We start from the raw sequence: 17,380 nt of genomic DNA on the forward strand, positions 1-17,380 counted from the left end.
GACATCAACCCTCACTTATTTCAAAGTAATATACTATTCCCACCTTGGTTCTTCAAGCAATGAACAGCTCAATGTCTGGTCTTGTTTTTATGACAGATTGTAAAAGAAAAGACTTTGTCAATGCCACTCACTAAGCATTGGTCTGCTAGAGACCATTGTAGAAGGCACTTGCCCACAGTACCATTCAGTGGTGTGTGTGTGTGTGTGTGTGTGTGTGCATATATACATTAGGCGGCAAGCTGGCAGTAGGTGGCGAGCAAGCAGAAACGTTAGCATGCCAGGTGAAATGCATAGCCGTATTTCGTCTGTTGTTACGGTCTGGGTTCAAATTCTGCCGAGGTCGACTTTGCCTTTCATCCTTTCGGGGTCGATAAATTAAGTACCAGTTACACACTGGGGTCAATGTAATCGACTTAATCCCGTTGTCTGTCCATGTTTGTCCCCTCTGTGTTTAGCCCCTTGTGGGTAGTAAAGAAATTATATATACATATATGGTGTATTCCTGTGTATATATATATATATATATATGCATGGTGTGTATGTGTGTGCTTGCATGCATATGTATGAGGGTGAGTGTGAAAGTGAGTATGAGTGTAAGTGTGTGTGTGACATACACATAGTCATACATTGGCAGACACAAACACACACTCTCACTATTCAAATATATACAGAAAGATATGGTCACTAACCTCCATATATAGTAATCCAAGAAAAGTAAGAAGTTCAGGATTTTCTGGAAATATTCTACGTAAATAAAAGAAATAACAAAATAAAAAACAAAAAAAAAACAACACGCATGAGGATTTTGATGAAAAAGACTATTTACATAAAAATGACAAATCAATACTGATCATGAATGTTGCAGTTATTTCACAGTGTATGGTTGTCTGGGAGAAACTGTGTTTCAAAGACAGTGTTGTAATAGTTTTGAGATCCTCCTCCTCCTCCTCCTCATCATCATCATCATCATCATCATCACCACCACCACTGCCACCATCATCATCATCCTTCTCTCTACCCTTCTTCCTCCCCATCATCACTATCTAGCATCAATTTCTATGCTGGCATGGATTGGCTGGATGAGAGAACTGAGCCAAGTCCCAGTGTCTGTTTTGGCAGTTTCTACAACTGGATGTCCTTCCTAATGCCAACCACTTTTACAGGCTTGGAATATGCAGTGGAAACTGAAAGCATCTCTTGCAAAATATTCAATCATTCTCATGGCTTTCCAGCAGTACCCATCACTTGTATTCATTTTAATATACTGTTACCATATAAACTTCTGCATTACATCTGTTCCTTTTTCCAAGTTTTAGCTTAGAGGAACCTTGGATGTTATTGCTAAAAGGGCAAACAACCACATTGTGGCTCTTTCCCAATGGCTAGGATTGTCACTGGCTGGTTCACATTTAATTGCAAAAGCTGTGCATGTTGGGGAAGTCAGTGGACACAAACTGAAGTCTTCATATGTCTAAACATTTTTTTAGTTTCAGAGTCTCAGACATGTTCATATGGTTAAGAAGTTTGTTTTGTACAACACCTTGAGCCAGTAACTTCTTTTATAGCTTCAGGTTGATCAAAGCCTTGAAATGTGGAAACAGAGTGAAAATGTGTTTCTATCCATGAAAGGTTGACATTAACTATTGTCCAGTTTACTAGTTTAACACTGCCATCTAGCCTTTGGTTACTTGTAGCAGAGTTTCCTCTGTTGCATGTATTTAGACCAGATTTCCTGCCAGAGGCTAACTTCCTTCCTTTGCCGTAACTCTTTTACTTGTTTCAATCATTTTACTGCAGCCATGCTGGAGCACCGCCTTTAATCAAGCAACTCGACTCTGGGATTTATTCTTTGTAAGCCCAGTACTTATTCTATCGGTCTCTTTTGCTGAACTGCTAAGTGACGGGGACATAAACACACCAGCATCGGTTGTCAAGCGATGTTGGATGGGACAAACACAGGCACACAAACATACACATATATATATATATATATATATATATACATATATACGATGGGCTTCTTTCAGTTTCCGTTTACCAAATCCACTCACAAGGCTTTGGTCGGCCCGAGGCTATAGTAGAAGACACTTGCCCAAGGTGCCACGCAGTGGGACTGAACCCGGAACCATGTGGTTGGTAAACAAGCTACTTACCACACAGCCACTCCTGCGCCTAACTAGTCATAATCTTCTCATGAGTCAGACAAAACTTACTGAGACAGTTTTTATATAGCTGGATACTCTTCCAGTTACCAATCCTCAAGTGTTTTCAAATAATACACTATTTCCTCAAGCCCTTCAAACAGCTCAATGACTGGTCTTGTTTTCATGGCATATAAACAGAGGCCTTCTGACAGACCATAAAAAATTTCTGACTCAACCATAAAACTATATAGAATTCAGATGAAATATATGGATGGTGAGTGAACAATAAATAGTGCAAGGCTAGAACTTACTCAACAGCTTTGATGAATACTTCAATGGCTCGTTCCACATTTCTTTCCAGCATGTATATTTTTCCCAACATGATAAATGACACTTCATGATGCTTGTGAGTAATTGCAGTCTGGAGAAATTCTTTGGCCTAAAATACAATAAAATGAAAACACTTTTCACGTCCATTTTTCCATGCGTGCACAAGATTGTTTATTTGTTTTGAGTAATTAGCTTTCACAGTTGGATTGTCTTCCTACTGCTAAGTAGTTAAATATGAAGCAGGAATGAAGCTTTCCTTTTTCTTTTTCCTCAGCAGGAAGATTTAAAGGTCCCTGGTTCATCCCCGGGTTTCGGCATCCGGTGGCCGGTCTGCTTGTTTATAGGCGTAGGAGTGGCTGTGTGGTAAGTAGCTTGCTTACCAACCACATGGTTCTGGGTTCAGTCCCACTGCGTGGCACCTTGGGCAAGTGTCTTCTACTATAGCCTCGGGCTGACCAAAGCCTTGTGAGTGGATTTGGTAGATGGAAACTGAAAGAAGCCTGTCGTATATATGTATGTGTGTGTATGTGTTTGTGTGTCTGTGTTTGTCTCCCTAGCATTGCTTGACAATCGATGTTGGTGTGTTTACATCCTCGTTACTTAGCGGTTCGGCAAAAGAGTCCGATAGAATAAGTACTGGGCTTACAAAGAATAAGTCCCGGGGTCGATTTGCTTGACTAAAGGCGGTGCTCCAGCATGGCCACAGTCAAATGACTGAAACAAGTAAAAGAGAAAAGAGAAAAGAGACATCTCTTTTTTGGATGTAATTTGTTATGATTGTTACAGTGTGCTAGAAAGCTTGCACAATAGTGATTTTTGATAGCCTTTCTCAGTGAAAAACCTACAAAATTTGGAGAAAGAGTAGTTGAAATAGCAGTGAAATCTCTCTCAAATCACAACTTATTTTTTTAATAAAAACTAGCACAATGACCCGGTGTTGCTAGTGCATGCGTATACAGCTGCATGCATGTGCACATACACGCGAGTACTGTCCAAATTTCCGACCAATCACATACAGCTAGCTGGCATTCAATTGGCATATCAAGTTTTGGGCATTTTGATTGGGTTTTGGATAAAAAATTCACAAAAAAGTCACTTCTATTGATTTTTTAATGGCTTTGCGGGGTGACTGGGGAAATGTAAAGATGTGCACGACCACCCTTGGACGGTTTTGAGTGACCATAGAAAGTGCGAGCCCTCTAACTGAAAAATTGTGGATTTGTATAAAGGACATGCACACACACACAGACTGACATTTTGCCGTTTATATATAGAGAGATGCAGGACACATTGGCTAATGTAACCCTAGATACACAATGTATAAAAAAAACAAAACAAAGAGATGACCATGGCAAGAATGCCTCTGATAATAGATCTGTTTTATCATGGCTGAGCTGCAGCTAAACAATAACAACAATAACAATGAGATACTCACCCTTTCGTAATCCTTTAGGTGCATGTAACATATCCCAACATTGTGTGCTATCTCCTGGTAAAATAAATATAATACATAAATATATATTTATGTATATATGATGCTGAAATATGTGGGTTAGATGGGTGATACACAAATTATGCACATAATCAAATTGGTAATACAGAAAAGTGTAATACTCAATGACAAGTGTAGAAAGAAATAAAGCAAGCAGAATCTGTGTTAGACGTATAATGTTAGAAGACTGAAACTAATGTAGTCACTGTTTCTCTTAAATAGTTGCAAGTTACTAGCTGCAGAGTGAGAAGGAAATGTCTGAGGAGAGATATTTTGTGTAGGAAGGACTGGAAGAAAAGGAATTTTGTGATCTGGGGATGGGGTAGACACAGTATGGAGTGATGAGAAGAGGAGAAGTGATGGGGAACAATTTTCCTTTTCTATCTTGACCTGTACCGGTGGCATGTGTAAAAGATTCGAGCGAGGTCATTGCCCGTACCACCTAACTGGCCCCGTGCTGGTGGCACGTAAAAGCACCCACTACACTCTCAGAGTGGTTAGCGTTAGGAAGGGCATCCAGCTGTAGAAACTCTGCCAAATCAAGATTGAAGCCTGGTGCAGCCATCTGGTTCACCAGTCCTCAGTCAAATCGTCCAACCCATGCTAGCATGGAAAGCGGACATTAAATAATGATGATGATGATGCTTGTTTTATCATTAATCACTCTAAGACAACCTACTTTAGAAATAAGGTAGACTAATAGCCTTATGATATTCAGTTTTGATTTATTGTAACAAGAAGGGAAGTTAATAAAATTGATTACCCAATCCTTTTCACTGTATTTTGCAGCTTCTTGGTAAACACCTATCGCAGCTTTGTGTCGTGCCAACAAGAATCTAAAAGTAAAACAGATATATGTCAGATTTATGTTTCATACTTTTATCAAGTCACTTGATCAAAATATGATGAAACCCCCAGGTATAGTGCCTTATTTCTAATTAAATACTTCTTGTGCATGTATCTCACTAGGAAGAGAGTATTGCTAGTCTCTCTTCCTAATACAAAACTGAACTGCATCTCATCTGAGTTAATTCTTTTCTTGATGAGTTTAATTTTATTATCATCATTTTACATTAGCTTTCTCAGCTTGCATAGGTAGGATGGTTCTCACAGTGTCTCACCTTTATCATGCCACTAATACTAGAGAGATTGTCTTTAGCAGGATTAAACAATACTCTCTATCCTGTAAGTTGTTGTTCAGGGTTACTGTCCTCCTAGAGATATTGCAATGCATATATATCCACACCCATCACCAGATATTATATGAAAGCAACATAAGATACACAAGTATGATTTGAAGGCGATTTGATTGCTATTTCAAACATGTCTTTGTTTAGTCAATAAGCATTTCCCCCAATCACATAAATACAGGAAAACATTCCTTGAGAGTCTTTTTTAGCTGTGCATCTAGTATAAAGTAATATTAATAATGCAAAATGAAAGCGGTGAGCTGACAGAATCATTTGCACACCAGGAAAATGCTTAGCAGCATTTCTTTCATCTGTACATTCTGAGTCCAAATTCTTCCAATGTTAACTTTGTCTTTCATCTTTTCGGGGTCGATAAAATAAATACCAGTTGAACACTGGAGGAGATTTGTCTATAATGAAACAAAACTTTTTACAAAGCAAATCTATATTGCTTAATTTAATCAGACTTGTATCATCCATAATACTTCCCTTCACTGTTGACACACTACTGCCGAGAGCTTTTTTTTTTTTTTATCAATTTTTGAACAAGTCTTGAAATGTATTTTCAGACCTTGTGCACAGTTCTCATTGGGAAATTGTTGGTATATATCTTTTATTGTTTGAAATTGGTGACCTTTCTGAGTGGATTTCAACTTTAGGAACAAAAATAATCTGTAGAGGTAAATGTATAGAGATTAAGGTATCTCTGGAATGAGAGTCATCCACACTTTGCCAAAAAGGTCATGGACAAGGAGTCATGAGCAGGCAAGTTTCTATGGTGCAATATCCAAGTTTTGTTTGTCCATGCCTCAGGTCACTCTCTTTACACAGCCCCTCTCAAATACAAAGGACAGTAATAACTGCCTTTTCTTTGTGTATTCAATATCATAATTATACATCCATATCTTGTCAGAAAATTTTTTATCAACATTCAAACAAATAAATCCTGACTGTCCATAACACTCTTCTCTTTCTGCTTGCATGTCAGCAGAGGTGCAGCACAAACTTTACAGTAACACAATGCATTTTCCTATTTCTTTTTTCAAGTCACGTGGCATAAAGTTATACAGATGCCTACTTCTGAAACTTCATGGAAAGTCAAGCAATGGTTTTTACCAAATCAGATCAGAGCAAACACATTTACAATGTGATCATTGCTCTTTGTCATGAAACATTGTTCATATTTGGAATAACTGTCTGTGGATATTGTGCGTGTGTGTGTATCAATATCTACAGGCAACAATATATCTATACACACACACACTTATTTATAAATACACAGACACACACACATATATATCATCATCATTTAACATACTTATATATACACACACATAGATGTATACATACATAATACACACACATTACATACATACACACACACACAGAGACAAATATACATACATATATTTGTATGTACATACACAAATGATTCATTCAAGAGTAGATCTGCATTTTTCTGACTATGTTCATATTTTAACATGCTTTGTACCAATATTTTAACACCTTGTAAAAGAAAGATGTCAACATTAAGTGAAGAGAAAAGTCTACAACAAAGAGTCAAAAGTGAGTTCTTGATTTGATTTGTAATTATGTATGACTATTTGCTGTAAGAAAAAAAAAGGTACACATAATTAGGTAGTATTAAACTAATATTTCTAGTTCTGAATAAGAAAAGCTATGGATAAAAATACATATTTTTATGTAATTTTGTAAATCAGTATATTTGCAGTATAATGTTATTAAATACAAAGAAACCTGTCTCTTTCATGTTACCAGAATAAATTATTGTTTTTGATAAAAAAAACAAAAGCCATGACTATGAAAAGGAAAAAGCAGAGAATAGTAGGTGTGTTACAATGTTTGTACTTTACACATGTTGCTAAATAAAGAGGAAAACAAAAAAGGTCTTTCAAACTGGGTCACTGAATGCTTATGGTGTTCTCAAGAGAATAATAATAATTATTATTCAAGAGAATAATAATAAAAGATTTTTTCCATATGGGCCCAAGGTTACTTTCATAAATATTGGTCTCTGACAAGAGAACAAAGAGGTACACTTCAGATAGAAGAATGGGAATGGTTGATTATATTGACCTACTATTTGGTTGGTATTCATTTTACCATCCCATAAAGGATGAAAGGTGAAGTTGACCTTTATTTGAGTTCAAACTCAGAAGAACATAAAACGATACAATTAAATGCTGGAAGGTATTTGAGCCAATGTTTTACCAATTCTGTTAATCTATCATCCTTAATCTCATTAATTAATATTGGTTTTAAATTTTGGCACAAGGCCAGTAATTTCAGAGGAGGCGTTAAGTCAGTTACATCCACTTCAGGGTTCAATCGTTCGTTCATCATTTAACGTCTGCTTTCCATGCTAGAATAGATTGCATGATTTGACTGAGGTCTGGCGATCCAGATGGCTCTACCAGACTCCAATCTGATCTAGCAGAGTTTCTACAGCTGAATGCCCTTCCTAATGCCAACCACTCTGAGAGTGTAGTGGGTGCTTTTATGTACCACCGGCATGAGGGCCAGTCAGGCAGTACTGGCAATGGCCACACTCAAATGGTGCTTTTTATGTGCCACCTGCACAGGAGCCAGTCCAGCAGCACTGGCAACGACCTCACTCAAATGTTTTTTCAAGTGCCAGTAGGGCGATGCAGGTAATGATGGCGATGCAGGTAAAGTTCAACTGGTACTTATTTTGTTGCCCCTTGAAAGGATGAAAGGCAAAGGTGACCTTAGTGAAATTTGAACTCAGGATGTAAAGACAGACAAAATGCTGCTGAGCATTTTGTCTAGCACGGTAACGATTCTGCCAGCTCACCACCTTATTTAATATTTCAAATTTTGGCACAATGCCATCATGTTCAAGGGAGCGGGTAAGTTGATTACATCAACACCAGTGCTCAGCTGGTACTTATTTTATTGACCCTGAAAGGACGATAGGCAAAGTCTACCTTGGTGAAATTTGGACTCAGAATATAAACACAAATGAAATACTGCAAAGCATTTTGTCCAGCATGGTAATGATTGGGCTAGCTCACCACCTTCTTCTTTTTTTGTTTCTCTCTAGCTGATGCACCACTGTTAAAATGTAAGTCAACGATGCATCGACTGGGAAATGTACCCAGGCCGCCTGCATGGCAGGCAAGCATTCTACCACTTATTACTTAATATTAAGACATCTTTTGGTATCTTTATCTTTTTATCTCTTACTTGTTTTAGCCTTTTGACTGTGGCCATACTGGAGCACTACCGTGAGCAGTTTTACTCAAGCAAATCGACCCCAGTACTTATTTTTTAAAAGTCTGGTACAAATTCTATTGGTCATGTTTGCCAAAACACAGTTATGGGGATGTAAACAAACCAACACCATTTGTCAAACAATTGGTGGGGAACAAATACAAACACAAAAACATACACATACATTGTTTCACACACACACACACACATATATACAAGGGGCTTACACACAGTTTCCATCAACCAAATTCACTCACAAGGCATGGTTGGCCCAGAGTTATAGTAGAAGACATTTGCCCAAGGTACCACACAGTAGGACTGAACCCCCAAACTGCACCTATGTATGTCAATTAAGAACAAAAAAAATTCATTTTCCTTTTGTGCAAATTGGAGAATACAACCCAAATATCTGGATTCTAGGTAGTAGATTAAGGCACATGGTAAATATTTTAACGTGTCATATTTAGAAATGTAATTCTGAAATACTCACAAAGATCTTGCCACTTGTTTTAAATTGTCCGGACAATGAGGGTTTAGAAAAACACAGTTTTGGAATAAATCTAGGCTCTCTTGAATTTTTCCTTCTTGTCTGAGAATCAAAGCTAAAAATAATCATAAAAAGATTACATCAACATCATTGTCCCTACCACCACCACCACCACCTCCTCTCCACCACCATCATCACCATTATCATCATCAATTTTACATCAACTATTCATGCTGGCATGTGTTAACCAGGTTGTTACAATCTGAGTCAGTTCTTATTTGGAGTTATTGCTCTCTTTGATGGGTAAAAATATTCCACTTTTTGGCATGGTTTCTTTGGCAGGATGCTCTTCCTATTAGCAATTTTGTTATAATGTGTACTAAGCAGATTTTAAGATGGTATCAACATTAGAGTGGCTGACATGCTTACTCTTTCACTCTTTTACTTGTTTCAGTCATTTGACTGTGGCCATGCTGGAACACCGCCTTTAGTTGAGCGAATCGCCCCCAGAAGTTATTCTTTGTAAGCCTAGTACTTATTCTATCGGTCTCTTTTGTCGAACTGCTAAGTTACGGGGGACGTAAACACACCAACATTAGTTGTCAAGCGGTGCTGGGGGGACAAGCACAGTCACACAAACACACACACACGCACACACATATATATAAATTTATATAAATAAGGATAAGATCGTTAATTTAAAATAAAATAACGAACCTATCAAGTGGTCAGCATGGAAAAATAACCTTCAAAGGTAATAATTATTAAAATCATAAATTAGGGTATCTACGAGATACCACCATGCTGAAAATAGCAGCCATGAACTGACTCTAAAACCACCTTAAGTTTTCATATAGCAACATGGAGAAAAGACAAAGAGACAAGATGAAACTAGTAAAAAATTTACTGGATAATTCTAGATCCCGGATTTCTGACTTTGCCTTGTCAGTAGAATACACTCAGAAAGAAACATAAATACATATATATATATATATATATATATATATATATATATATACAACATACGAATACTTACATATACGAATGTATACATACATATATATGCATGTACACATCAAGGCTAGTTCAAAATGCCTGTTAATTCCATGTGCTATATGGTAAAATATTACCGCAGTAAATACAGTGACGAAATAATATATATATGTATTTATGTTTCTTTCTGAGTGTATTCTACTAACGAGGCAAAGCATTTCTAAATGCAAATCCAGAAATCCGGGATCTAGAATTATCCAGTAATTCTTTACTAGTTTCATTTTGTCTCTCTGTCTTTTCTCCATGTTGCTATATGAAAACTTAAGGTGGTTTTAGAGTTGGTTCATGGCTGCTATTTTCAGCATGGTGGTATCTCGTAGATACCCTAATTTATAATTTTAATAATTATTACCTTTGAAGGTTATTTTTCCATGCTGATCACTTGATAGGTTCGTAATTTTATTTTAAATTAACGATCTCATCCTTATTTATATAAATATAAATTTATTTCATCACTGTATTTACTGCGGTGATGTTTTACCATATAGCACATGGAATTAGCGGGCATTTTGAACTAGCCTTGATGCATACGTGCATATATATGTATGTATACGTTCGTATATGTAAGTATTCGTATGTTGTATTTATATACATATATATATGTATTTATGTTTCTTTCTGAGTGTATTCTACTGATGAGCCACTCCTACACCTATACTTACCACACAGCCACACCTATGCCTATTATATTTTATTTACAGGGTTTACTGGCTACAATATGTCATGGCGACAGTATTATTGAATTTGTCTTGCAAGATGAAAGAGTCATTACTACTCTTTGACATGATTAAGAGGGATGAATGGAAGGGAGAGGGGACTGAGAGTATGATGGGAAGGAGGGGGACAGTGGCGTGAGAGAGTATTACAGGAATCAGAAGTGGAAGAAGTACAATGTTGCAATCGGAGTGTGATGTGAACAACAGTGATAGTACAATGGATAGAAAGAGTCGAGTGGGGCAGTTATTAAAAAGAATAAAATATTCATTTATAAGGTATGATAAATACAGTGACTTGCTCTCAGTCTATTATTTCTTCTGCAGTCGTCTCATTAGGAAGAGGGCATTAGTATTGTCTCTCCTTGGTTCACTAACAGACAGACAGACTGAAATTTTTTTTAACTGGAAAGCTATTTTTTACTTAAATTTTCTTTTTTCTGGTTAAAATTAAACCATCACCATCTGATGTGATATTATGTTAATTAACCTTGTTATTAATGGATACATACTTTTCTTCTATCAAAATAGCTGAATAATATTCAGTACATGTACTGATATTTTTGTCCTCTTAGTTCCTGTTTATTGGGAACAAAAAAGCATCAACAATCAACATTATGCCCTTAATTAATGCCCCAATTCATATACAGACTTCATCATCATCATCATCGTTTAACATCTGCTTTCCATGATTGCATGGGTTGGACGATTTGACTGAGGACTGGCGAACCAGATGGCTGCACCAGGCTCCAATCTTGATCTGACAGAGTTTCTACAGCGATGCCCTTCCTAACGTCAACCACTCCAAGAGTGTAGTGGGTGCTTTTACGTGCCACCGGCATGAGGGCCAGTCAGGTGGTATTGGCAACGACCACGAAAAAATCGTTTTTTTTTTTTACGTGTCACCTGCACACCGGCACAAGTGCAAGTAAGGCGACGCTGGTAACGATCACACTCGAATGGTGCTGTTTACGTGCCACTGGCACGAACGCCAGTTAGCCGCTCTGGCAACGATTACACTCGGATGGTGCTCTTAGTGCTCCACTAACATGGATGCTAGTCATCGAATTTGATTTCGATTTCACTTGCCTCAACAGGTCTTCGCAAGCAATGTCCAATTAACTTGTGTCTATAAAACCCCAGAAATATACAAAACATAATAACCAACAATAGCAACAATATATTTACCTTCTACAAAAACTGCAAATTCACATAATCCTCCTGTTTCAGTGAGTTGTTCTTTGTTTAAAACTTTACAAGTTTCAAAATCTTTTCTAATATAATGAAGGTGAATTAGCCAGTTGCGTGATTCAAGAGCTGGTAAATCAGGGGCTAGAAAATATTGCAGATATACATGTAACAAACTTTGTACACTATATAACAAAGAAAGTACAATAAAAATAATAACACTTTATATTTGTTTGTTCATTTTTCATGTTAGTGTGGGTTTCAACTGGGAATTATTTGCAGTAAGATATTATGTCTGTATATGCTTCCTAGGTGCGGACATGGCTGTGTGGTTAGGGAGCTTGCTTCCTAGCTACATGGTTTCGGGTTCAGTCCCACTGCGTGGCACTTTGGGCAGGTGTCTTCTGCTATAGCCCCGAACCGACCGAAGCTTTGTGATTGAATTCGGTAGGCGGAAGTTACTGCCGTGTGTGTATATGTGCGTGTAGGCACTCAGTGCCTCTCCGAAAGAGAGAGAGAGGGGGGGGGGGGTTACCAGCACTTGTTTATCAAATAAGGAATTTTTTTTAGTCCAAAGGTTTCTGAAAGTATTGAGTGACTGATCATAATGTCAACAAGGAAAGTCAGCCTCACCATCAGTTCACTGAAGCAGTGACAATGTGGAATATCAATATTTCCACACATATGTTGTAATTCCTATTGATCAGATTACCTTACAAAGCATTGGTTGACCCAGGACCATTGTAAAAGGCATTTATGCAAAATGCAGTGTATGAGGACTAATCTTGAAACTATGTGGTTGCATAGTGAACTTCTTAACCACACACACACACACACACGTGTGCATTTTTCTCAATGAACAAGTAAATATGTTCTGTCTCTTCTTCCTTTCTTAGAATCAATCCTTTCTGTAAACTAAATTGCAACAGTATATGAGTCTCTGTTATTCCAATTCCCTGTGTTTTAAATCAATATATAAATAACTAGAAAAGCACTTGATACATGCATACTGAAAATTGCCTGATTTCCCAAACCAACGCCGGCAAAAACAGAACATCCTTGGCGGGGTTAAAAAAATAACACAGCCATATGATTAAAAAAAAAACCCCTTTAAAAACAGGAATCATCTGAAGCAGTTATAGTACATCAATGAAAACAGCAAGCTAGTTTCACAGTGGCGAAGGAAGGAGCAAAGCCCAAGATTTTTGAGTCAATCCCAATAGTCAAGGCTTGTCATGTCATCTCCGCAGACCTCCGCCAAGCAGCTCATTTTAAGATAGATACACGAGCAAAATTACTAATAGAGAAACGAAAATAAACTTTGAAAACAGCAACGCCACCATAGGTTAAGTGGAAACGATGAATGTATTTTCAAGGGAGATAATCAAAGAATGTAACATTGAAATACTTCATGTAAAGTAAACAAATGAAAAATCCTTCAAGAATCCATAAAAATTCATGGATCACAACCAAAATTTCATCATCTGTTCCTTGTGTCATTACCAACTTTGTCATTCTCAACTTTCTGAGTTATTTTGCACACAGGCGGGCAAACCAACGCTGATGGAAACATAACCTCCTTCCTTGGCAGAGGTAAATATAATATACAGTAAAATATATATTTTATATAAATATATATATATATATATATATATATATATATATATATATATATATATATAATAGATATAGAAGATGTATATTATATATTCATCATCATCATCATCATCAATATTAATAAATAAAAAATTGGATTCAGTTTTAAGCCTCAACAAAATCAGAACTTCTGGTCTATTTTTTGATACCTATTATTTGCTAACCAAAGATAGGGGAAAACAAAGAATTTTTCTAAGCAATATCATATATTCAATAAAGTTGGCAGACTGTATAAAATGAGGCTATGGGCTAGATTTGGAGCATGGGTCATAGTTTGCCAATCTTTGGTGTAGCAGATTCGGTATACTTCAGTATGTTAGTGGTACTTAATTTATTAAACTCAGAAGAGAAAAGACAAAGTTGACTCTGGTAATTATTGAAATTCAGAATAATTAAACAATGATACTGCAGAAAAGATTAATGCAATCAACGTTATTTTATTTGAAAAATTCAATATCAAAACACAAAACAAAACCCCACAAAACTTCAGTAGTTGTTTCACTTCTCCTTTGCATCATAGAAGGAATAGTTTTATATTGTTTTACAGCTGACTATACTTCTTGAAGTGGCAAATTGTCAGAGTCATTAGAGCAATGGATAGAATACTTTGTAGTATTTGTTTCAACCCTCTGAACTCTGAGTTCAGATCCCATTGAGGTCAGCTTTAACTTTCACCATTTTAGGGTTAATAAGAAAAGTATCCAATCCAGGGTGGTGGATTAAGCAAAATGTTAGAGGGTTGGGTAAGATGCTTTGCAATATCTCTTCCAGCTCCTTGAGTTCTGACAACAAGGCCCAATGCCTGCAATGAAATTGGTTTCATGCTGCATTGGCCCCAGTTGGCAGCCTGCATAAACACTAGAGGCAAGAAGATGAGTGACTTGCATGCATGGTCCAGTTTACCTAAAAAATGAACAAAAGAAAAAAACCCTGCCTAGGCCTGCACATACCTGCAGTTGCACAGGTACATGCAGATCATGCATCTGCACAAGTATGTTCTGATGCATGACCAGCCTTCACCAACAGGACCCTTTTCCTATCACTAAACATACAACCAAGAAATATGAGGTTATTCAAAATAATATAAGAAATTTGTGTATAAATGAGTGGTATAACTGACGTTTTTTTTGTTTTGCTGCTGGTCGATGGGCTTGTGATGTATTTGATGATACTGAATCAGTTAGTGAACTAGATGATGCATTCACTACTGGTGTAGAGGTACCATTTTGCTGTAGATATAAATAAAATAAATCAGACATTATATAAAACAGTATTGTTTGTTTATTATATTAAAAAAAAAAAGAAAAGAAAAAAAGAAAATTCAGCTTTTACACTCTTCAGTTACTGTTTAGCTTCCTATCAGCTATGATTAGTTAAACCCACAATTAAAGGCATTCCATTTGCAAACATTCCATTGTATTTACCTAGGATTATCAATGTGTCAGTTCATTTTTAAGATGATATTAATAAAATAAATGCGCCCTTTTAAAGCCTAGCCAGGCTCATGGGCCCAGTTTCCCAGTTTCTATGGTGTATGTGTTCCCCAGCTGGACGGGACGCCAGTCCATCGAAGTGTTACTCATTTTTGCCAGCTGAGTGGATTGGAGCAACGTGAAATGAAGTGTTTTGCTCAAGAACACAACGCGTCACCCAGTCCTGGAATCGAAACCAAATCTTATGATCATGGTGCTGACACCCTAACCACTAAGCCACGTGCCTCCACATTTAAAGATGAAAGGGTGTGATTAATGTGAGATTTGGTTGCTATATCTAGCATACATACATGCATGCAAATATGTATGTGTGTGTGTTAAAGTTTTTGTTTCCAACATTCACTGCTTGACAACTGGTGTTGGTTTGTTTATATAACCCATAACTTAACAGATGCAATAAGTACTGGGGTCAAATCCTTCGACTAGAACCTTTTATGACAGTGCCCTGGCATAGCTGCAGTCCAATGATTGAAACCAGTAAAAGACAAAAAATAATGACCCTAAAACGCCTAGGGAAGGGGAAACGGGAAATCTTGACATTCATATTTAGCTATGGCTTTCCTAATACGTAATTTAAAATGATGGTAATCTCAGTCACCTTAATTTACATATTAAGAGAAGTGATTGAACAACTGTTGTACTTAAAAAAAAACTACTTTATAAATATAGTTGGATGGTTATACAAATTTGTGTATTAACTTGTAGTATTAGACACCCCAACTCCAATTTCTTCTCTACTGCCAGAAAATTGTAATAATGTTTAAAATGAAGATGCTGTTAATGATGAAGATGATGATGATGATATATCTATTAAATTTTATTTAGGCCGGAAAAATAAAAATTAAAACCGACTCTGACAGAGTTTAAACCCCAAAAATAAGAACAATAACAATAATATTCATTTCGATTAACATAAATATAATAGTATATTGCAGTTAATGTGCTGTGGAAAGTATAAACAACGAATTAGTTATCGTTGTCAAGGAGGTTCACGAAATTATATAAACAGAAATCATTCTAATGGCTTCTTGAAAAACAATTACAAAGCATTCCTGAATATTATCAAATCTATTTCTGTGATAAAATATGTAAATATTAACTCTAATATCATGCTGGATTTAATATTGAAACATATTCACAAACTTACACTTAACTTTTTAGCACCGACGTCTGCCATATTTAAACAGTGGTTGCCAGCGGTGTTAGATACACGCCATTCTATTGGCTAATATTAATCTGTTTAGAGTTATTGTCCATGGGGACTTATGAGATAATCCCCTCCGTGTATTTGTTGTTAGCCTCATGCCAGCCTAGTTCTGGCAGACCTATAATGGAAGCTATTCCAACCGTGACCACCTGCCTACTTTTCCAGACATAATATATCTAGAATCACATTATTTACAGTGTCTGTTTCATTTTCCTTTAAGCGAGTTGTGACTACGAGAGAGATTTGGCTGTTATTTCTAGCAGGCCAAGAGTAAGTGACTGCGTATAGGTTCCTTATATATTGATAGCTAAGGGTTTAAACTAGTGGTTCTCAGCCTTTTTAATGTCCAGACCAGATCTAAAACCTGGATTTTTTTAGGTGCCGCACAGAAACATGGACTAATTCTAACTGGGAGCTGGATGAAGCTCTATTACAGTAACGAGAGCTGGGTTTGTCAGTTCTTGTTACAGTTGAGGATTGACGGAAGCATAGAGTATGAGATAATCTACTTTCAGGTACCACTTTCAACCCCCTCCTTGATCAATTTGATCAATTTTCAAGGTGTCGCCTACTTTCAGCTTGAGCAAAATTCTCGGGATTGGTCCCCTGCCTTTGGCCATCGCACTCAGAGTGGGTGCTGACGTCTGCAGGAGACTGAGATGCTGCTGTTGTATGCCCCTCGACCCCATAGGACTTCGCGGTCTATCTTGCTGCCTAAATGCTGGTCGCTTCACTCGTCACACCGAACTAAACCTAATCATTAAGCAGGCCCTAACGTGGATTAATATCACCTTAGTTCTGAAGCCAGATGTGTGGGAAAGAGACCAGATGGTTTTACCCTCTGTCTCTGGGTTAGAAGTAGGTGCGGATCTTTTCGGTTTGAACGGCAGTTTTTTCTAGCGGTGTCATATGAAATTGTCACCCATAATTATGACCCTAGTATCGATCTATTGCATTTCAATCTGTGTTAGGGTTAGGGGTGGGGGGAAGGGTATCTTTTTTTTCTTCACAAATGTAAATAAACCCAATCTGTTTCTTAAACGAGGGACATATTCATACGGTACAGAATGTTTTTTTCACCTCAATGGACGTCACTGATTGGTTGAAATTGCAGAAATTGAAGAAAAAACAACAACAAATATCTTACAAGCTATAGAATTTTCTCAATAAAG

The 17,380-nt window shown here is 37.0% G+C and overlaps 1 protein-coding gene across 2 annotated transcripts in view; it reads right to left on the reverse strand.

The window, feature by feature from the left end:
- Positions 1-17,380, reverse strand: part of LOC115229894 (Bardet-Biedl syndrome 4 protein-like) — a 39,173-nt gene that overhangs the window by 19,833 nt on the left and 1,960 nt on the right. Inside the window, exons 1-8 of one of the 2 annotated variants that reach the window (XM_029800189.2) lie at positions 16,149-16,236; positions 14,629-14,737; positions 11,853-11,996; positions 8,902-9,013; positions 4,730-4,802; positions 3,910-3,963; positions 2,456-2,583; positions 690-744 (exon numbers count right to left, since the gene is read on the reverse strand). In XM_029800189.2, the coding sequence (XP_029656049.1) occupies positions 690-744; positions 2,456-2,583; positions 3,910-3,963; positions 4,730-4,802; positions 8,902-9,013; positions 11,853-11,996; positions 14,629-14,737; positions 16,149-16,178 (705 nt within the window). In that variant the 5' untranslated portion in view covers positions 16,179-16,236. Of the gene's footprint in view, positions 1-689; positions 745-2,455; positions 2,584-3,909; positions 3,964-4,729; positions 4,803-8,901; positions 9,014-11,852; positions 11,997-14,628; positions 14,738-16,148; positions 16,237-17,380 lie in introns of those variants that run through there. The other variant, XM_036507148.1, reaches the window with a different exon arrangement.

The sequence above is a fragment of the Octopus sinensis genome, linkage group LG1 (genome assembly GCF_006345805.1).
Source record: "Octopus sinensis linkage group LG1, ASM634580v1, whole genome shotgun sequence".
In the NCBI taxonomy this organism is placed as follows: Eukaryota; Metazoa; Mollusca; class Cephalopoda; order Octopoda; family Octopodidae; genus Octopus; species Octopus sinensis.